Source organism: Ovis aries, chromosome X (assembly GCF_016772045.2).
Source record: "Ovis aries strain OAR_USU_Benz2616 breed Rambouillet chromosome X, ARS-UI_Ramb_v3.0, whole genome shotgun sequence".
NCBI lineage: Eukaryota > Metazoa > Chordata > Mammalia > Artiodactyla > Bovidae > Ovis > Ovis aries.
The window spans coordinates 53,651,551-53,673,630 of record NC_056080.1 but is presented as its reverse complement, the minus strand read 5'-3'; the positions used below and the strand labels follow the sequence as shown (position 1 = coordinate 53,673,630).

The 22,080-nt window shown below is 38.9% G+C and overlaps 1 protein-coding gene across 20 annotated transcripts in view; it reads left to right on the top strand.

Moving 5' to 3' along the window:
• Window positions 1-22,080, top strand: part of MAGED1 (MAGE family member D1) — a 91,009-nt gene that overhangs the window by 24,040 nt on the left and 44,889 nt on the right. For 4 of the 20 annotated variants that reach the window (XM_042241802.1, XM_042241795.1, XM_060408454.1 and 1 more), the window contains one exon: window positions 18,267-18,340. The exons of 9 other annotated variants lie outside the window; for them this stretch is intronic. Coding sequence is in view for 4 of the 11 variants with exons in the window: in XM_042241795.1 (XP_042097729.1) it covers window positions 18,287-18,340 (54 nt within the window). In the remaining 7 variants the exon portion in view is untranslated. Of the gene's footprint in view, window positions 1-7,197; window positions 7,236-18,266; window positions 18,341-22,080 lie in introns of all 20 variants that reach the window. 7 more of the 20 variants (XM_042241799.1, XM_060408452.1, XM_042241798.1 and 4 more) reach the window with 2 other exon arrangements.

Sequence of the window (22,080 nt, the reverse complement as noted above, 5' to 3'; positions counted from 1 at the left end):
TCTTAAATTTACTGAGCTTTGATTTGCGAGCCAAGATGTAGTCTATCCTGGAGAATGTTCCATGTACCCTTGAGAAGAAGGTGTATTCTTCTGCATTTGGATGGAATATCCTGAAGATATTAATGAGATCCATCTCATCTAATGTATCATTTAAGACTTGTGTTTCCTTATTAATTTTCTGTTTTGATGATCTGTCCATCAGTATGAGTGGGGTGTTAAAGTGTCCTATTATTACTGTGTTCCTGTCAATTTCTCCTTTTGTGTCTGTTAGTGTTTGTCTTATGTATTGAGGTGCTCCTATGTTGGGTGCATAGATATTTACAATTGTTATGTCTTCCTCTTGGATTGATCCCTTGATTATTATGTAGTGTCCTTCCTTATTTCTTGTAATCTTTATTTTAAGGCCTATTTTGTCTGATATGAGGATTGCTGCTCCAGCTTTCTTTTGCTTCCCATTTGCATGGAATCTATTTTTCCATCCTCTCACTCTCAGTCTATATGTGTCTTGAGGTCTGAAGTGGGTTTCTTGTAGACAGCATATATTGTGTCTTGTTTTTGTATCCATTCAGCCAGTCTGTCTTTTGGTTGGAGCATTTAATCCATTTACATTTAAAGTAATTATTGATGTATATGTTCCTGTTGCCATTTTCTAATTGTTTGGGGTTGGTTTTGTAGACCTTTTTTCTTCTGTTGTATTTCTTGACTATATAAGTCCATTTAACATTTGTTGTGAAGCCAGCTTGGTGGTACTGAATTGTCTTAACTTTTGCTTATCTGACAGCTTTTTATTTCTCCATCAATTTTGAATGAGATCCTTGCCAGTACAGTAAGCTTGGTTGTAGATTTTTCCCTTTCAATACTTGAAATATATCCTGCCATTCTCTTCTGGCCTGCAGAGTTTCTGCTAAAAGATCAGCTGTTAAGCATATGGGGTTTCCCTTGTATGTTACTTGTTGCTTCTTCTTTGCTGTTTTTAGTACTCTTTCTTTGTGTTTAGTCTTTATTAGTTTGATTACTATGTGTCTTGGCCTGTTTCTCCTTGGGTTTATCCTGTATGGGACTCTTTGTGCCTCTTGGACTTGATTGACTCTTTCCATGTTGGGGCAATTTTCAAGTATAATCTTCAGAAAGTTTCTCATACCCTTTCTTTTTCTCTTCTTCTTCTGAGACTTGTATAATTCATATGTTGGTGCATTTGATATGGTCCCAGAGGAGAAGGCAATGGCACCCCACTCTAGTACCCTTGCCTGGAAAATCCCATGGACAGAGGAGCCTGGTAGGCTGCAGTCCATGGGGTCGCTAAGAGTAGGGGATGACTGAGTGACTTCACTTTTGCTTTTTACTTTCATGCATTGGAGAAAGGAAATGGCAACCCACTCCAGTATTCTTGCCTGGAGAATCCCAGAGACAGAGGAGTCTAGTGGGCTGCCGTTTATGGGGTCTCACAGAGTCGGACATGACTGAAGCGACTTAGCTGCAGCAGCAGCAGCAGAGGTCTCTGAGACTGTCCTTAGCTCTTTTCATTCTTTTTACTTTATTCTGCTCTTCAGAAGTTATTTCCACCATTTTATCTTCCAGGTCACTGATTCGTTTTTCTGCTTCAGATTTTCTGCTATTGGTTCCTTCTAGAGTATGTTTAGTTTCAGTAGTTGTGTTGTTTGTCTCTGTATGCTTATTCTTTAATTCTTCTAGGTCTCTGTTAATTGATTCTTGCATTTTCTCCATTTTGTTTTCAAGGTTTTTGATCATCTTTGCTGTCATTATTCTGATTATTTTTCAGGTAATTTTCCTATTTCCTCTTCATTTATTTGGACTTCTGTTTTTCTAGTTTGTTCCTTTATTTGTGCAGTATTTCTCTGCCTTTTCATTTTTTTTTAAGTTATTGTGTTTGAGGTCTCTTTTTCCTAGGCTTTCCTTGAAGAAGGTTGAGTTCTTTCTTCCTTTTGGTTTCTGCCCTCCTCAGGTTGGTCCAGTGGTTTGTGTGAGCTTCATATAGGGAGATATTTGTGCTGAGTTTTTGTTTGTTTTTCCTCTGATGGGCAAGACTGTGTGAGGTGGTACTCCTATCTGCTGATGATTGGGTTTGTATTTTTGTTTTGTTTGTTCTTTAGATAAGGTGTCTGCACAGGGTGCTACTGGTGGTTGAATGATGCTGGGTCTTGTATTCAAGTGGTTTCCTTTGTGTGAGTTCTCACGATTTGATACTCCCTAGGGTTAGTTCTCTGGTTGTCTAGGGTCTTGGAGTCAGTGCTCCCACTCCCAACGGCTCAGGGTTTGATCTCTGGTCAGGAACGAAGATTCCACAAGTGGTTTGTTATGGCATTAAGGGAGAGTAAAACAAATATCCAAAAATGAGAAACCAAAGATGAACCCCAGACAAATGGCAGTTACAAAATCAGGCAAGTGATAATTAAAATAAGGGGATATACACATATACACCCATGAACAAAGTGAAAAGAGTCCAACAAAAATACAGTACAGTAGATTGAACTGGTGAAAAAAGGAAATCAAAAATTATATTTACCAGTTAAGAACAAAACTAACTTAAGCACAAACTGGAAAACAAAAGTAAAGCAAGGTGCCAAGTGGGGAATAAAGCAGTGAGAAGAAAACTAACAAATATGTTGAGAGGAAAGGAAAGAAAGAAAGAACAGATATGCTAAGTTAAATAGAGTTAGATGAAGAGGATTTATATACATTAAAGATTAACTGCAAAGGGAAAAGAACAGTAGTAAAAGCAAAGAAAGGAATAAATTTGGAAAAAATAAAAATAGGTTTAAAAAATTAAAATGAAAGACAGGAAAACTCCATACAACTGCAAAAGCCTAATGTAGAGGAAGAAGTTTATGACAACAATAAAAAATGTGACTGATAGAAAAAGCTCAAAAGTTTAATTGGATTTCTTAGTGCCAATAAAATCGACAATTACAACAGACCAGGGCAGGGGTGGTGAGGGGTAAAGGAAAAAAATGAAAAAAAAAATCCAAAAGAATCTACAGAACAAGTAAAAAAATAAGAATAATAAATTTTTTTTTTTAATTCTCTACTGTCAGAGTCCTTTCCTGTGCTGGGAATCACCGTCCACCATACCTCCCTAGGATGCCCTCCAATAGTGTACTGATCTCTGGACCTGCTGTTCAGATTCTAATCTGGTCCTACTCCTGTATGTTTTGCCTCCAACATCCACAGCTATCACAGCTAGCACATTTTCTTTTGTGGGAGCTCTCAATGGCTTTTTATATATTCCATAGACACAGAGTCTGCTTAGTTGATCGTGTGGATTTAATCTGCAGCTTGTAGCGCTGGTGGGAAGGTTTTGGGTCTTCTTCCTTAGCCACACTGCCCCTGGGCTTCAATTGTGGTTTTATTTCCACCTCTACATGTGGGTTGTCCACTGAGGTTTGCTCCTGAGGCTGCCCTGGAGGGCTTGGGTTTGCCCCTTTGAGGGCCAGGTGTGGAAGTGGTGCAACTGCTTGGGTCACGGGTTTTGGCAGCACCAGGTACGCAGGGGCATTGGCAGCTAGGGCAGCAGGAAATCCCATGCTCTAGAAGGGTATGGCACCCAGTGTTTGCCAATACACTCCAGTATTCTTGCCTGGAGAACCCCTTCTCTAACAGAGCAGCCTGGCGGGCCACAGCCTACAGAGTTGCACAGAGTCAGACAGGACCAAAGCGACCCTGAACACATAAACACAAGACTTTTTTTTTTTTTTTTCCCAGTGGCAGCTCTGCTCCAGTGAAAGTTGAGCATGAGCGTGGTACAGCTGCTTGACTTGCAGGGACCCTGGCAGAGCCAAGTGTTAGGGACGGACACAAACTGCCTCCATGGCAGGAGCAATGTCCCTATCAGAGTCTTTTTTTCGAGTGTCTTGTAGCTGGCAATCAGAAGGCCTGTTTGGCTAGTCTTTCTCTATAGCTCTGCCCGTTCAGGCACTTAAAGGGATCCCTTGCCTGGGGTCCTTCTTTGTTGTTCAGCACATCAAGCACATAGAGGGGCCCCCCGCCCCTGACTGGGGTCCTACTCTATAGTTCAGTGCTTCAGTCACTTAAAGGATCACCCTGGGTGGGGTCCTACTCGGTAGCTCAGTGTGTCAGGCGTTTGATCTGCTGGCCTCTCTATTATTCAGCTGCTGATGCTGGCGTATGGAGAGAGAGAGGCTGTGGTGATGGCTCTAGCCCCTACACGTGTCTCAGCAGTATCACCTTGCTTCGATGGCTGCCTGGCTTTCCTCCTCAGGCATTTCCCACCATGATCTCCTCCCTCACATCCCCTTGATCCGTCTCACTGCAGTCAATAGCAGCCCTCGCCCTGGGATTGCTCCACAATCCCTAAACTCCAGCTCCCAGCTGCTGCCACTTCCAGGACACCCGCATTCCTGCTCAGCATATGTATGGCTGCGGCAAGAACTGTCTGATTCTCATTCCATTTAGGCTGCCACAGATCAGCTGTTTCACTCTCAGCCTTAAATGTTTCTCCTCTGACTCAGACAGTTGCCCCGCTGTGGGGATTGGATCCCTGCTTCAAGTCCCCCACCTGTTGAGGGTAGGTCCAGTCCTATTAATACTCCTGTTTTTCCCCCTAGTTCCTTTGTTCTACTGAGTTTTGCATGGTTCTATATATTCTTTTCCACTGGTCAGATCCTCCTGTCCAGAGTCTCATTTTTTATGCTTGTTTGTTTATGGCACACCTTTAATTACCTGAATTTAGTGGAAATACACTTACAGTGGTCAAAAATTGAGTTTATCAACTTTCAGAAAATTGACAAAATGTTTTATATTAAGACGTGAAATATGCATATGTATTATTGATTTTTTATTTTAAAAGTAATAGAATAATAGCTCTAAACCTTAATTAAAATTAGTGTTTAATGTACTTCTTAGATCTGACTATATATAAGTTATTTCACTAATATCATAGCATATTTAAAATTGGGCTTTCCAGCTTCCACTAGTGGTAAAGAACCCACTTGCCAGTGTAGGAGATGTAAGAGACACAGGTTCAGTCCCTGGGTTGGGAAGATCCTGAGAGCACATTTAAAATTAGGAGGTGCTTATTTCATATTTTAGTTAACTGTTTCTTTACTTTTTACTATTATTATTTTTGTTTTCTCTATGCATGTTGAGAATTAGAAATTTCAGGATATTGAAAGCAGTGGCATATTTATTGTGGCTCTCCACTTGATGTCCTTTCATCCTTTGGCTGCTGTTTGTGTCAGTCTGTTTAATGCTCTGGCTGCATTTTCATACATACTCACATGGAAAAGTTATTGTAGAATAACGTTTGTTATTCTATGTTCTAGAAAACATCCTCTTTATTACCAGTTGGACACTACAGTGTAGTCCTACAGTACAGTTAGTGTAGGAGTCTGTTATCTTTTACAACACATTGGGCTTTGCTCTATATCACAGGGCAAACCACCTGAGAATGTCCATCTGACAGATATTGCTTGAATAGTATGTTATGCAGAGGTTTCACATACCAGTGTGTGTAGTTTACCAGTTGGGAATTTTGTGACCAGGAATGTGGGAGATCCAGCAGGCTCAGGCTCCATTTATGGCTTGGAGGTGAAGGGTGTGTACTATACATCACTGAAGGGTGTTTTGAGCTTATTTTTCAAGGAGGAGGGGATCCTGGAGATCACAAAGGAGAAATTCTAGGTGGGAAGGAGAATAGTGAACAGATAACTTCAGGAGGCAATGGGCATGCCTTTCTACTTTTCATTCCCTCTATTTGTTTTCTTGGTTATTAGAAAAAATATTTTCCCAAGTCCCTGGTAGACAAAAAGTGTGAGTGAACAAAGGGGGAAGTCATAGTAGATGAGAGAGGAAAACATACATAGTCTGAGAATGTTAGAAGTGCTAGGATACCAGTGGAGAAGATCAGTTGATTGCAAACCTTAGAAAAGTTAGCTAGAAACCGTTAGTTAATCAATAAAGAAAATAAGTTAAAATGTAGTAATATAGACTCTTTGCTGCAAAATGAGGTGTAGTTGAGTTAGATGTATTTTCTACTGAGTCTGGTGGGTGAGATAGACACAGACATTGCAACAGGGAATATTCTGATGATGAGACCAGCGTGTGCTACTTTCAGTAGCAATATGGAGGAGGCTATCTCTAACCCATCCTGGGGCAAGGTTCAGAGAAGACCTCCTGGAAGGGCCCATGAGAAGAGCTTAATTTTCCATAGAAGTAGCAGTTAACCTGGCAGTGGATGAGAATCCTCTGGATGTTGGGACCAGAGAGCAGGTGGTCATCTAGACCATGTAGGTCATCTAGTCTTGAGCTTGGGAACTACCTGAAGAAATGGACAGTTGGAAGCCACTCTGGTGCAGAAGAGCTAGAAAAGGGGGGCAGATAGAAATAGTTTTATAAATGGTTCAATTTATGCTATAATATTGATCACCTTAAAAAGCAGAGACATTAATTTGTCAACAAAGGTCCGTCTAGTCAAGGCTATGGTTTTTCCAGAAGTCATGTATGGATGTGAGAGTTGGACTGTGAAGAAAGCTGAGCACCAAAGAATTGATGCTTTTGAACTGTGGTGTTGGAGAAGACTGTTAAGAGGCCCTTGGACTGCAAGGAGATCCAACCAGTCCATCCTAAAGGAGATCAGTCCTGGGTGTTCCTTGGAAGGACTGATGTTGAAGCTGAAACTCCAGTTCTTTGGCCCCTTGATGCAAAGAGCTGACTTATTTCAAAAGACCCTGATGCTGGGAAAGATTGAGGGCAGGAGCAGAAGGGGATGACAGAGGATGAGATGGTTGGGTGGCATCACCAACTCAATGGACATGGGTTTGGGTAGACTCTGGCAGTTGGTGATGGACAGGGAGACCTGGCGTGCTGTGGTTCATGGGGTTGCAAAGAGGACATGACTGAGCGACTGAACTGAACTGATTGATCACCTCAGCCTTCATGGAAGAGCAGCCACTTCCATTTCCCTATGAAATGATCAGTTTCTCTATATGCCATGGTTTTTGCATCTTTTTGAAGGAATTCTTTCTCATTGTGATTTTATAAAGGTATTCTAGTATATCTTCCTATAAAATTTTTGTAACCTTCAGAATTAGATTTATGACTCACTTTGAATTCATTTTTATGTATTTTTATGTATTGTATTATGTAGAGATCTTAATTTTTTCTGAATGATTAATTAGTAGTTCAGAACTGTTTACTGTGTTGTCTGTTCTTTCTCCACAGATTTATAATGCTGTCTCTATAATATACCAAGTTGTTATGTACGTATATATTTATGTATCTGTTTTTAGATTTTTTGTTCTGTTCCACTGGTCTGTTTGTCTCTTTTATACTAGTATTACACTGTTACTACTGTAGTTTTATAACGTATCTGATATTTGATAGGGAAAGACCCCTTCCTTATTCCTCGCCCTCAAAAGTACGTTCTTTGCTGCTTACTTTTTCATATGAATTTTGAGATAAGGTTAATATGGTCTCTAAGAAACCGAAATTTTGATTAGAACTACATTTTAGTTATAGATTATAGATACAGAAATGGCATCTTTACAACAAAGACTGCAGTTTATCTCTCCTTTTATCTAGGTATTTTTAATGTCTTTGAAAAAAGTTTTATAATTTTCTCTGCAGGGGTCTCATACCTGTTTTGTTTCTTTGCACTGATAGTTTTTGTTGCTCTAGTTAATATTTTAAAATTATATTTTGTAATTTGTTGTGACTGGAGTATGGGAATGCTTATTTCTGGTGTATGGTTTTTAGATCCATTCACCTTACTAACCTTTCTCCAGGCCCAATTGTTTGTTTGCAAATTTTATTGAGTTTTTACATAACATTTATGTAAAACATACTTAGAAGTGTGTTTTATACATGAATTACACAGTTCAGTGAATCATTGCAAAGTGTTTATGGTTTGTTATTTTAATTTGTGAATAACTGCACTTGTTTTTCCCATTCAGTCCTTATACTTCTGTAAGTTGATGTCATTGCAGATAAAGTAAAGTAGAATTCTTTTGTGAAACAGTTTCACTTGAGCATCTCTGAGGCCTCCTGCTCTAACGAGCTGTGTTTGATGTGTAAATACAGCAAAATTCATCAAAGAAAGGAAATTACCTTTATTTGGAAATTTGACTTAATAAACCTTTAGTCGCTAAGTCATGTCTGACTCTGTGACCCCATGGACTGTAGCCTGCCAGGCTCTTCTGACCATGGGATTTCCCAGGCAAGAATACTGGAGTGAGTTGCCATTTCCTTCTCCAGGGTATCTTCTCAACCCACGATCAAACCACATCTCCCACATGGCAGGTAAATTCTTTACCACTGAGCCACCAGGTGGTAGTATTTCAGTTAAGTGACTACTATCTGGGTGGTGCTAGTGATAAAGAACCCACCTGCCAATGCAGGAGATGTAAGAGACCTGGGTTTGATCCTTGGGTCAGGAAGATCCCCTGGAGGGAGTGCATGGCAACCCACTCTAGTATTCTTGCCTGGAGAATCCCATGAACAGAGGAGCCTGGCAGGCTACAGTCCATGGAGTTGTGGAGTCAGACATGACTGAAGCAACTTAGCATGCATGCACGTCCAGGATTTGGTCTTTAGCATTTGTGAAATGCTAAAATGAAACTTAGTGATAAACAAATACAAATTAATTTACTGAGACTACTGGGAGGGATTGGGGGCAGTAGGAGAAAGGGACGACCGAGGATGAGATGGCTGGATGGCATCACGGACTTGATGGACATGAGTCTGAGTGAACTCCAGGAGATGGTGATGAACAGGGAGGCCTGGCGTGCTGCGATTCATGGGGTTGCAAAGAGTCGGACACGACTGAGCGACTGAACTGAACTGAACTGAAGATAGATACAGAGAGAAAATCACACATGTCTTACACTAATATTTTCTTTCTGATAGCCAGAACACTCAGGTCCTCTCTCTAGGGCATGTCATTTGGGGTACTTGGAAAGTCAAACTAAGAAAACATCATGTTGCTCATTATAAGCATGGAATTAAAGAAAGTAGAGTATCTCACAAACTTGGAGTTTTTTGTGCAGCTGTGGTTTGTCTGAGGAATACATTTAGATGTTCTACCCTCTCTTCATCACATCCCAAGTAGTTTGAGAGGCAGCAAGATGTAGTGAACTTCGTAGCCAGTAGATAGGGATTTGAATCCTGACTCTTTGTGTACTGACCTTAGACGTTTCATTTTCTCACTGGTGAAATAGAAATCATTACAAATATATCCTCTCAAAGTATTTTTTACATAGGGAGTCCAGTGGAATCATGGGTTTATGTTTACTCATGCCTGTGGGTAGAGAAGAAAGTGCCAATGATCCTTACCCAATTTGTCAGAATGATCTTAGAAGTATTAACCTGTTTTTAAATAGAGAGTTGGCAATTTCAACTCTATCACCAGATGTATTAGTTTCCTATCGCTGCTGTAAAAATTGTGGCATAGATAATAAACACAAATTTACTGTCTTGCAGTTCTGGAGGTCAGCAGTCCTAAAATCAATGTATTACCAGAATTGAGCTCCCGCCCAAGGTTCTAAGGGGAAATCTGTTTCCTTGCTTTTTCCAGCTTCTTAGAGGCTTCCAGCATTCCCTTGGTTCATGGTCTTTTTCTCCATCTTCAGATCTACCTGTATATCATCTTCATCTCTCTGATTCTGACCTTCTACTTTCATGTTCATAGCTCCTTCTCCGACTCTGATCCTCCTTTTTCCTTCTTATAAAGACTCTTGTAATTACATTGAGTCCACCAGGATAATTCAGGATAATCTCTTCATCTCAAGATCCTTAATCTCAAATGCGAAGTTCAATTTGCTGTGTAAGGTGACAGATTCACAGGATCAGGATGTGGACATCTTGGGAAGGTCATTATTTTGTCTACCATACCACATTAATGAATTATCAAGTAAGAATTACATATTTCTTTTGTGGGTTATTTTCATAGAACAAAACATCAATTTCTAAAGTTGTAGAAGTCTTATCCCTTTCTTTAAATAATACTTTTAAGGAAAGATTGGTATTAACAGAGAATAGAATTAGTTGGTAAAAGTAGTGAATATTCATAAGTCTCCATATTGTAAAAGAGCACAAGATTGACATCTTATTAAAATTCTCAATTTAACATCTTTCAAATTTAGAATATTTGAAATAATTGTGAAGCAAAATGATTTCCACCCCTCCAAGGCTGTAGGGGAGTGAGTACAGAGCCCACATCTCTTTTTGAGTTTCCTTTTGTTGATTGTGAACATTTGCATTTGTAAAATTAGGTTCTGGACTTTTACTAACTATATTTTTTAAAGAAAAAGCAGGTCTGGAGCCCGATTTTTCTGTTAGAAATGGAAAAAGATATGAAAAGGATTTTATTTATTAATGAAATTCTGTACATTGTGTCTCATAAAGTAGTTGTTAAGATTTATTTTATGTCTCATAAAGTAGTTGTTAAGATTTAGTGTGATCACTTTTACAAAGTTCTTATACCTGCTTGGTGAGTAAGAGCAATTCTCTTATAGTCTTATAAGTAAGAGCAAGTCTCTTACAGTTTTCTGGGGCTTTCCAGGTGGCGCTAGTGGTAAAGAACCCACCTGCCAATGCAGGAGCTGTAAGCGACACAGGTTCAATCCCTGGGTCAGGAAGATTGCCTGGAGGGGGAAATAGCAACCTAGCCCAGTATTGCTGGAAAATTACATGGACAAAGGAGCCTGGCAGGCCACAGTCCATAGGGTTGCACAGAATCGGACATGAGTGAAGTGATTTAGTGTGCACACACCTATACTTACATTCTTCTGTAATTTCCACTTTTTGACTCTTATTAATTTCCTCTGACTTGTCTTAAATTTTCACAAATTATTTTCCTAGTCTCCCTACTGAAGCTATTCCTTGAGCTTGGGGTATTGTATTTTTTTTAAGTTTGATTAGGTTTAATTATGATATACTAGTTATAATTTCCTGTTGCTTGGAAATATCTTTAAGTTTGTTATTTATCTGTGAAAAATACTTATTTTATGGCTTGTGTTCGCTAATCCCAGTGTTTGAAATCTTTTCTGTTACCAGCTGATCCTGCTGATTTTCTTTGTCTAATTCAAGGTTCAAGGATCCCAGGGCAAGTCCTGTAGTTCTACTTGAGTTGCAAAATGACTTCCTTCCCATCTATCCAGCTGGTTGTAGGAAGGGTCTCCTGATAGTTTTCCTACTCTAAGTAGTTTTGGGCTTTAATCTGTTTCCTTTGCCTTTGAAGACAACTGAAATGGAAGTTAAATTTGTGGGGATTGCCCTCAGGGCAGAAATTGCCTCTGCTTCTATTTACTTCTCTAGGTTCCCCTTTTCTCATGGTGTTGCTCTGTTGCCATATTTTTATTGCCATTTTTGTTGTTTTCAGGTAGTTGTTACTTCTTTTTTACCAAGATTTTTTTCAGTTGTTTTATTATGAGAGTTTGTCCAAACAAGCTGGGGGGCAATTACCAGAACTAGAAATTTTTCCTCCAACTCTTTCCTACCTTTTTTTTTGCAATAAGATTTAGGCTCAAGATGCTTCATTACCTTTTGGGTTTTATTTTCTTCATTTTAGAAAGGAAAGATCTGTTGGCTGAATTAAAATGTACAACCTGAAAGTCGGGAGTTAAGTTTGATTTGGGAACCTTACTGAGGGAGGAGACAGGATATATAGGAGGTTTGTTTTTTTTTTTTTCTGGGGAAAAAATGTACTCAAACCTCAAAATACTATTGCTAATCACAAAGATATACATCTCTAGTTAATGATTTTAGTGTTTATATTTGGGAAGATGCAAGAGTCTGGGATCAATTTATTTCTTACATATGCATCTTATGACTATCTAGATCAAGTATCCCCAGCATAGAATGTTTCCTGTTTTTCTCTATAGTGAATTCCCTTCAGAATGAACCACCTGGGGGGTGGGGGGTGGGGTGGGCAGCGGCTCCAGTGGCTGTTGACTTGATGGTGGGTAACATTTGTTGTTTATTGGAATGGCAGGCAACATTGTTTCCACACATCCAGTGCTCAGAAAAGTAAAGATACTTGCCCAAGGTCCAATAGCAAGGAAGAAACAACATTGGGATTTTAACCTTGCTGTGTTTAACCCTGAAGGCTATGTGTTTAACCCTGAAGGCTATGTGTTTAACCCTGAAGGCTATGTGCTTAACCCTGAAGGCTATGTGCTTAACCCTGAAGGCTATGTGCTTAACCAGTTCAGTGTACTCTAACCTTTGGATTCCAATGTTTTTTGTTTGTGGATTATGGAACAAATCCATGAAGAGCAAATGACATGTTTGTTTTGTTTTGTTTTTTTACCGGGTTTTCATCGATCAAGGTCAGTACCCTTTCCCTGGCTCTTGGAAACAGAACGATTTCTATGCGTCTTTCATAAGACCTTTGCCTGTGCCTGGTTCTGAAACCTCCTGAGTAAGAAACCCCCTTCCACCGCCCTCCCTGTACCTTTCAGAACTGAATTTAGGGACATGAAGTACCCCAGTTCTAACCACAAAGTTTTGTTTTCTTTTCAACTATAGGATTTTCCACATCAAAAAACCAAAATAAATTCCCAGCTGAATTTGGAAAGAGCTGAGGACAAAGAAACCCAGAAAGAAATCCTCTTAGGTGAGCACAGAAAGGAAACTGAGGCAGGAAAAGGCTTGTGAATTTATACCTTTATTAGATAGTGTTAGGGTAGTTTTGGAATTTTGGTTGGTGCCCACAGGCCCCTTGGCATGGTGGGAAAACATAGGTTAAGAGCCTGGCATACTTAAATTGGCTGTCAGTTCCCCAACTTAGTAATTCTAAAATACTGAAGTCAGTTCCCCTCTCTGGCCATCAGTTTCATCTATACATTTGAAATAATAATATCTATCTCTCAAGGTTTTCCATGTGAAGTACAGCCTTGCAGTGAAGTGCTTGTGCTTTTGTTATCTGTATTGTTGCAACTGTAGGGGTGGGAAAATTTTTTCTTCTTCCTTTCTAGGTTTTTTGACTGGCCTAATAATTGACATACGACAGATTAACAGGGGAAAAACTAATTTAATTTTTTAAATTATTTTAATTGGAAGATGATTACTTCACATATTGTGATGTTTTTGTCATATATCAACATGAATCAGCCATGGGTACACATGTGTTCCCCCATCCTGAATCCCCCTCCCACCTTCCCCCCAACCCCATCCCTCTGGGTTGTCCCAGAGCACCATCTTTGAGTGCCCTGTTTCACGCACCGAGTTTGCACTGGTCATGTATTTTACATACGGTGATGTACATGTTTCAATGCTATTCTCTCAAATCAGAAAAGCTAGTTTAATTTTGTATGTACAGGAATCCTACAAAAATGTGAAACTCAAGTGATCAGAGCAGAGCTGTTATACCTTTTAGACAAAACAAAACCCAATAAATTTATGAAGTATCAACAAGGCATAGAGGTTTGGGGCTAGAAGTAGTAAATAGTAAAGAATTAGTAAGGTTTTTTGTCTGGCCATCTTGGGCTCTAAATTACCTGTCTCTGGTGATAAGGATGCCTTCTACCTTTCTGGTACAGGGAAGATATCTTTCCCTTGAGAAACTTTTCTCCTACTTTCAGGGAGACAAAGGAGGTCCAGATTATCCTTGTACCAGCTGTTTCTCAAGTACCTTTAATTCAAAATAATCAATATGTGAACATAGCATATTTTGGGGTGACATTCTGAACCCCTATGCCCCTCTCAGGAGAAGGCAATGGCACCCCACTCCAGTACTCTTGCCTGGAAAATCCCATGGACAGAGGAGCCTGGTAGGCTGCAGTCCATGGGGTCGTGAAGAGTCGGACACGACTGAGCGACTTCACTTTGACTTTTCACTTTCATGCATTGGAGAAGGAAATGGCAGCCCACTCCAGTATTCTTGCCTAGAGAATCCCAGGGATGGGGGAGCCTGGTGGGCTGCTGTCTGTGGGGTCGCACAGAGTCGGACACGACTGAAGCAACTTAGCAGCAGCAGCAGCAGCATGCCCCTCTCAAACTCTCCATCAGGTGGGTGCCACAAGACCAGGCAAAGGAAAATCTTTTCTTATTTTCTTTGTGGCTACCTTTTTGTTAGCATGCCCAGTTACTTCTTACTTCTCTATTGCTTCCCCTTTTTCAGTACCGTGAAAATGAATCTCTTGCTATCTCCCTTCTTCCAAATCCTCGTTTTTCACTCTTAGCACCTCCTTTGTTCAGGTTATCTTCTGATTTCTCTACTCAATTGAATCTCCTTTCACTGTCTCTGCCACTGCCTTCCAAACAAACCAGTCATCCTGACATTACTTTGCTTCTCCAAGCCTTCCTGAGTTGAATGGCCACCTAAAAATGAGACAAAGCCAAGAAATTCCTGGGTCTTACTTTTCTGACCAATTTTCTTTCTACCTCATTTTGGCAGCTTCATCAAGTAAAAGATATATGATTTTTTTCTGTCTGTTCTTTTTTAATTGTTTGCTTATGGATATTTTAACCTTTTTTTAACATATTTTGTATTAAAACTTTATAAGGAAGGAAATAAACTTGTTCATTACCCAGCTATAAATCCTATTAACTAATTGATACATTTTCTTTCAGTATATACAGTTTCGCATCCTGCTATATTAGTTTGCCATTGCCAGTGCTGCCGTAACAAACTACAGGGTGTTGATAGGGTTGTTTTCTTCTCAGTCCTCTATCCTTGGCTTGTAGATAGCTATCTTTTCTTCTGTGCCATGTCTTTACATGTTCTTTCTGCTGTGTGTCTCAGTGTTCTAACTTCTTCTTGTAAGGACACCGGTCATACTGGATAAAGGCCTACCCTAATGACCTCATTTTAACTAAATTACCTCTTTAAAGGTCCTATATCCAGATAGTCACATTCTGAGGTATTGGAGGTTAGGACTTCAACATAAGAATTTTGAAGGGATGCAATCAGCTCATACTTTCTCCTCTAAAACCTGCTTTCTTTAAAAATTATCTCATGAGAATCTCCCTTGACAGTAACAATTTTTGGCAACATTTTTGATGTCTGCATAATATCCCATCAGAAGAGTATACTGCAGTTTGTTGCGTATACTGCAGTTTCCGTGTTTTTGGATATTTTGTGTTTCCATTTTTTTTCACTAATGTTAATGCTTCGTTGAGTCATTTTGTACGTGAATTTTTATTTGCAATCTGACCATTCTTTGGATAGATTTTCTAAAGAGTGGCTCAAAAGGTACAACTGTTTTCTGACTCATAATTACACATTGGGAAGTTGTTTTCTAGAAATTGGTACCAGTTTACATTCATACCTGCAAAGACAACAGTCAAACATGCACTCATATAAACTGCTTGGTGAGAATGAAAGAGGAACAGTTAACCTCACATGGTTGTTTCAATTTACAGTTATTGATGACTAATAAGGTGAAATATTTCATGTGTTTATTATCTGTTTGTATTTTCTTTTTGTGAATGGTTTACACATATTTTTTAACCCATTTATGTTTGAGGATCTATCATTTATAACTAAGTACGATCTACTTGAAAGAGGGAAATTTCAGAAAAAGCCAAATTTCAGAGAATATTATGAATCCAGAATCCAAGACCAATTGGTCAGAGTCTCTTTTGTGGAGAAGACTAACATGTGATGACATAGGCTTCAGGAAAGCTTGGCAGGAAAGAATCGAATATGTTCCCTTTTCCAGGGAGGTCTGTTGCAGGCACAACACTGCCTGCCACTTATAAAAATAATCCTACTGAAGAGAAAGGCTGAGAGTGCAATGGCTGAGAATAGGCTGAGCTAGATGTCTGCTATATGAGGAAACCTCTAGAAGAAAGAGCATAGAGTTACAGTTCCTAGGACTATCGCTCTGAAAAATTTTTAGAATGTGTGAGACACTGGGAGATTTTTGATGTACAGAAATCCTACGTGTATGATTAGTGTCTGAAAGCTTTTTGATGTTGTTGTTAGTGTTCATGGTTGATGCCTCAGAATACTCTAGTAGAGATAAATCCTATGAAGGTGATGAATATAAAGTAATTTTTAGTCATTGAGGTTGGTTTTATTTGACATCTGAGGGTTCACTCCTGAGAACTTATTCATTCATGTGACTGTAAAAATGTGGGAAGGCCTTCAGGCAGAGCTCAATTCTCTTTCAACACCAGAAATTTCATAGGGTGGGGAAACATTCCCAATGTGAAAGAAATTGCAGTGAATAATCAAGCTTTTTCCAGCATATGAAGAAGAATAGTGAAGAGAAACCCTGTGAATGTATTAACTGGAAAAGACTTTAGGACAAGCTCAGAGATTTTCTTTTGAAACATGAGAGAGAGAAGAGAAAATCTGATGGGGAGAAAAATCCTCCATGCTTGTAATGCCTGTGTGGAAAGCTTTTCAGATCCAGTTCAGACCTTACTAAGTATGGAAGGATTCATGGTGCAAAGAAACCTTATGCATGTAATGAATGTGGAAAAGAGATTTTGCTGATATCAGCCCTATAGAACATCAGAAAATTCATAGTGGAGATGGAAAGAGATCCTTCTTTATCATCGGCAAATTCATGGTGAAAAGAAACTACTAGAATGAAGAAGCCTTAAATTAGAGGCTATCATTAAATGATTCATAAAGGCAAGACCCTCTGTGTAAATAAAAATTATAAGTATGCTTTCAGCAGGATTTAGCCTTATTTGTTATCAGTGAGTTCATAGTGCAGTAAATGTAGAAAGGCCTCCAGTTTGAAGTGTAATTTTACTCAGCATTAGACAATACAGGAATCGTATTAGTGTAATGCTATGGAAAAGTCTTTGTGAGAAAAATCAAATTTTGGTAGAAATGAAAAGAAGGTTTATAATAAAAGTTAATTAAAATACTTTCCACTTAGCATATAATTATGCACCTACCACGTATGAGAGTTGGACCATGTAAAGAAGACTGAGTACCACAGAATTGATACTTGTGAATTATGGTGCTAGAGAAGACTCTTGAGAATCCCTTGGACTGCAGGGAGATCAAACCAGTCAATCCTAAAGGAAATTAACCCTGAATATTCATTGGAAGGACTGATGCTGCAGCTGAAGCTCCAGTACTTTGGCCACCTTATGCGAAGAGCCAGCTCTTTGGAAAAGACCCTGATGCTGGGAAAGATTGAGGGCAGAAGAGAAGGGGGCAACAGAGGATGAGATGGTTGGATGGTATCACCAACTCAATGCACATGAGTTTGAGAAACTCTGAGAGATGATGAGGTACAGGAAATCCTGGCTTGCTGCCATCCATGAGGTCATAAAGAGTTGGATTTGACTTAGCAATTGAACAACAACAGCCATGTGCTAAGCACTATAAGAACTTTACATAGTTTGTTTAATCATTTAATTCTTGCAACAGTCATAATATTGGAACTCTCATTCATGAAGAAACTGAGAAAAAGAGATGAAAGAATTTCCCCAATGTCACAGAGCTTTCACTGGAAGAGCTAGGATTTGAATCCCAGAGAGTTTAATTCTTCTGAGTTTATAATGGCAATGTGTAAATCTTCAGAGATGTGTTAGCCTTTATTTATCATTAAGGGATTCATTCCAGAAATCACAATTCATTCTTCAGTGCAGTGAGTTTTTGTAGCATTCAGTCAGTTTTGGGATCTGGTAAATACTCCCAGAAACTGCACATCGGGCTCCAAAAAATGGAGTAAAGGTTATAAAGAGTTTATCCTGTAACTCCCTTTGAATAGGGATCACCTCCAATTTTGAAAGATTTCATTAATAGCCTGATTCTCTTCTCAAATGTTCTCCATAACCACTTCTCATGGTGTAGACTCTGAAATAGGCAAAGACAGTTTTGTTGTTGTTTTTCAGCCACTAAGTCATGTCTGACTCTGCGACCCCATGGGCTGCAGGGAGGAAAGAAGATGCTAAGTTGCTGGCTTTGATAATGAATAAAAGAGTCATGAACTAAGAAATGTAGACTCTCTGGAAGCTGGAAAAGGCAAGAAAATGGATTCTCCCCTAGAACTTCCGGAAGGATTGCAACTTTGTGAACCCATTTTAGACTTTGAACTTCTGGAATTATAAAAGAATAAACGTAATGTTGCTTTAAGCCACTAAGTTTGTGGTAATTTGTACTGATGGTAGGAAACTAATACACTGTGCAGGTAGCCCAGTTTGCCTGGAGGTTCCAGGCCAGTTACTTCTGGCCATGAAACGTCTTTTCCAGTATAGCCCCGTGTTTGTACATGCCATCATTTTATATATGTGTTATGGTCTTAAGATTTGGAAACAGTGCTCTAATAAATTGTTCCATTTAAGAAAGGAGCTTTTACCCTTTTCTGTACTTTTCCCAGGGGTCCTGGATGCAGAAGGAATGAAGATATGTCAATCCATTGTTTCTCCAGGTGTGATACGCCTGTTAGCTAAGGTGCAGCACTTTGCTTGTTACCAGATTTCTGATCCTTAGTCAGAGAGGAATATTTTCTGAATCAGTTGAGACAAAATTGAAGTATAAATCAGAATACCAATATATGGGGTTTTGTTTCTTCTGATGACAAGATGTTTCTTCAGTGGGCAGTGCTGGATGCACATGGACAGAATTTACCTCCTGATGCCGATTTTTGCTACAACATACTGTTGAAAGAGTGTTTAGGAGATACTCTGCCATTAGTTACGCTACTTCTCCCATGTTAGTTCTTTTAGATAACTCTTCTTATTACTTAGGCACTCCATTGTGACAGCCTACATTCCAAGATAAATAAGTGTCTTGTGCCTATTCCAACCAATTGAAATGGGTTTTCATACTGTGCTGTCTTGACAGTGATTCTGAGGTGTAAGGGGGCAACTGTTTGGTAGATTACTGATATTTGCCAGAGATCGGAGACTGGCATCATGCTGGCCTCATATACTACATCCTGATGATGATTTTTTTAAGAAATATTTTAAGTTTCTTGTCTATACCAGGTACTCTGATATATAGTTTGATAGAGATAAGGAAAAGATATGTTCCTGGTCATAGAGAAACTGATATTAGTAAAAAGAGACATGTAAACAAATCTACACAGCAACATATCACAGATGCTTGATTAAAAGTCTATATAGAATACATTAGAGACACAAAGGAAGAAATAGTTAATTCTACTGGGTGGGAGAGGGTTCCAGAAAAAAATTAATGCATACATCTTGAAAGGTGTGTTGTCAGTTTTAACTGTTGGATCTGAGAAATAAAGAGTCATTTCAAGCAATGGTGGTATGAGCAAAGACACATTATATAAAATAATTCAATGTTTATGGTATGTTTATGATACCATAAGATCATTAGTGTACTTGGAACATAGTGAGAGGGTATTTAATGAGAAGGACATGGTGGCTGGATCATGGAGAGCCTTGAATGCTACACTAAATACAGTGGGAAGACATTTAGGAATTTCAGTCAAAGAATTAACAGGATAAGATTTGTAATTTAGAAATATCCAGTGGATGAGATTGTGATGGATACACTGAAGAAGACAGAACTGGGTACAGGGAGAACATTTCAGAGGCTATTGCAGAAGAGGAGAGATGTTGATGCCTGAGTTAAGGCAGTGGGAATGAAATTAGAATACGTGTATATAAGGAATTAAGAACTTGGTGCCTGACTGGAGGATATGTGAAGGCTGATGAGAAGAAGGAATCTAGGAAGATCCTCAGTTTTCTTACTGCCTTGGGTGGTTGAGATTTAAAAGCCATTCCCTGAGCTGGGGAACTCAAAATGAGGAACAGGTTTGAGGGGAAAATGATGACTTCAATTTTGAACAGTTGAAATCAGAAGCACCTTTGGAATGTCCAAGAGGAGTTACTTAATAAGCAACCAGCAATTTTATTCTGCTGCTCTGAAAAAAGTAGGGTTAGATAGTTTTGGAGGTCAAATTCAGAGGTGGTGGTTTTAATTAAGGTATGAATGAGACTGCCCCAGGAGAATATGTGGAGTGAGAAGGGGGAGCAGGACAGAATCTCAGAAATACACACATGTGAGGGTGAAGGGTGTGGGCAAAAAAGATGAGAATAAGCAGCAGGAAAGATGGAGGGGAACCAGGGGAAATACTGCATTCTTGTTGTGCCCTCTTGTGGCGATCTGAGTTTCTCTCTCAGAATAAATTTCTCCTCTCCTGTCTTCAGTCTCCTCTGTCCCTGTTTTGGACCAGTAATTTCCAGCTCCACTCTGTCTGTGACTGGGGCTACCAAGTTGTGTGGTGCTTCACCTTGTGATTCATCTAGCCTGGCATTTCGCATGATGTACTCTGCATAGAAGTTAAATAAGCAAGGTGACAGTCTACAGCCTTGATGTATTCTTTTCCCAATTTGGAACCAGTCCATTGTTCCATATCCAGTTTTAACTTTCGCTGCTTGGCCCATGTACAGGTTTCTCAAGAGATAGGAAAGGTTGTCTGGTACTCCTATCTCTTTCAGAATTTTCCACAGTTTGTTGTGACCCACACCGTCAGAGGCTTTCAAGTAGCCAATGAAGCAGAAGTAAATGTTTTTCTGGAACTCCTTTGCTTTCTCCATGATCCAACAAATGTTGGCCGTTGATCTCTGATTCCTCTGACTCTTCAAAACCTAGCTTGTACATCTGGAAGTTCTTGGTTCACGTACTGCTGAAGCCTATCTTGGGAGTATTTTGAGCATAACTTGCTAACATGTGAAATGAGTGCAATTGTACAGTAGTTTAAACATTTTTTGGCATTGTCCTTTTCCGGGATTGGAATGAAAACTGACTTTTTCCAGTCCTGTGGCCACTGCTGAGTTTTCCAAATTTATTGACATATTGAGAGTAGCACTTTAACAGCATCATCTTTTAGGAAATAGCTCAGCTGTCCACTAGCTTTGTTGTGGCTTTGTTGTAGTAATGGTTCCTAAGGCCCACTTCAGACTCCAAGATGTCTGCTGTCCAGCTCTAGGTGAGTGACCACACCATCGTGGTTATCCAGGTCATTAAGACGTTTCTTGTATAGTTCTTCTGTGTATTCTTGCCATCTCTTCTTAATCTCTTCTGCATTTGATTTAGGTCACACTTAAATGGCCTAATGGATTTCCCTAAATTCTTCAATTTAAGCCTGAATAATAAGGAACTCATGAACTGAGCAACAGTCAGCTCCAGGTCTTGTTTTTGCTGACTGTATAGAGCTTCTCCATTTTCAACTGAAAATAACATAATCAATCTGATTTCAGTATTGACCAACTGGCAATGTCCATATATAGAGTCATCTTTTGGAAAAGTTGGAAAAGTGTTGTTGGAAAAGTCTTTGCTGTGACCAGCATATTCTCTTGACAAAACTCTGTTACCCTTTGCTATATTCCCTGTGTTTTACAATATATCCTTGTAGCTTATTCATAGGGTTAGTTTGAACCTCTTAAATCCCTACCTCTATCTTTCCCCTCCCCTTTCCCTCTCCCCACCAATAATCACAGGTTTGTTCTCTATATCTGTGAATTTGTTTCTTTTTTGCTACAGTCACAAGTTGTTTTATATTTTAGATTCCATGTATAAGTGATATCGTAGAATATTTGTCTTTCTAACTTCATTTAGCACAGTACACTCCAGTCCATTAATGTTGCTGCAAATGGCAAGGTTCCATGCTTTTCTTGGACTGAGTGTATACACACATACACACATATATATATATATATATATATATATATATATATTTTCAATGAGTAGTATTCCATTGAATATATATATATATATATTTATGTGTATGTGTATATACATATATATATATAAAACTTTTTTTGTCTGTTGATGGACAGTTAGGTTGCTTCCATATTTTGGTAATTGTAAATAATACTGCTATGGATAAAAACTATTATATATAGAATGAATAAAAAAGTCCTACTGTATAGCACAGGGAACTGTTAATATCTTGTGATAAACCACAATGGAAGAAAATATTTTTAAAAGAATGTTTATATTTGTATAACTGAATCACTTTCTCTACAGCAGAAATTAAGATTGTAAATTAACTATACTTCAATAAAAATAAAATGAAAAAAATAATAAAAATAAATAATGCTGCTATGAGCATTGAGAACTAACACCCAAGAAAGATGTCCTTTTCATTATAGGGGACTGGAATGCAAAAGTAGGAAGTCAAGAAACACATGGAGTAACAGGCAAACTTGGCTTTC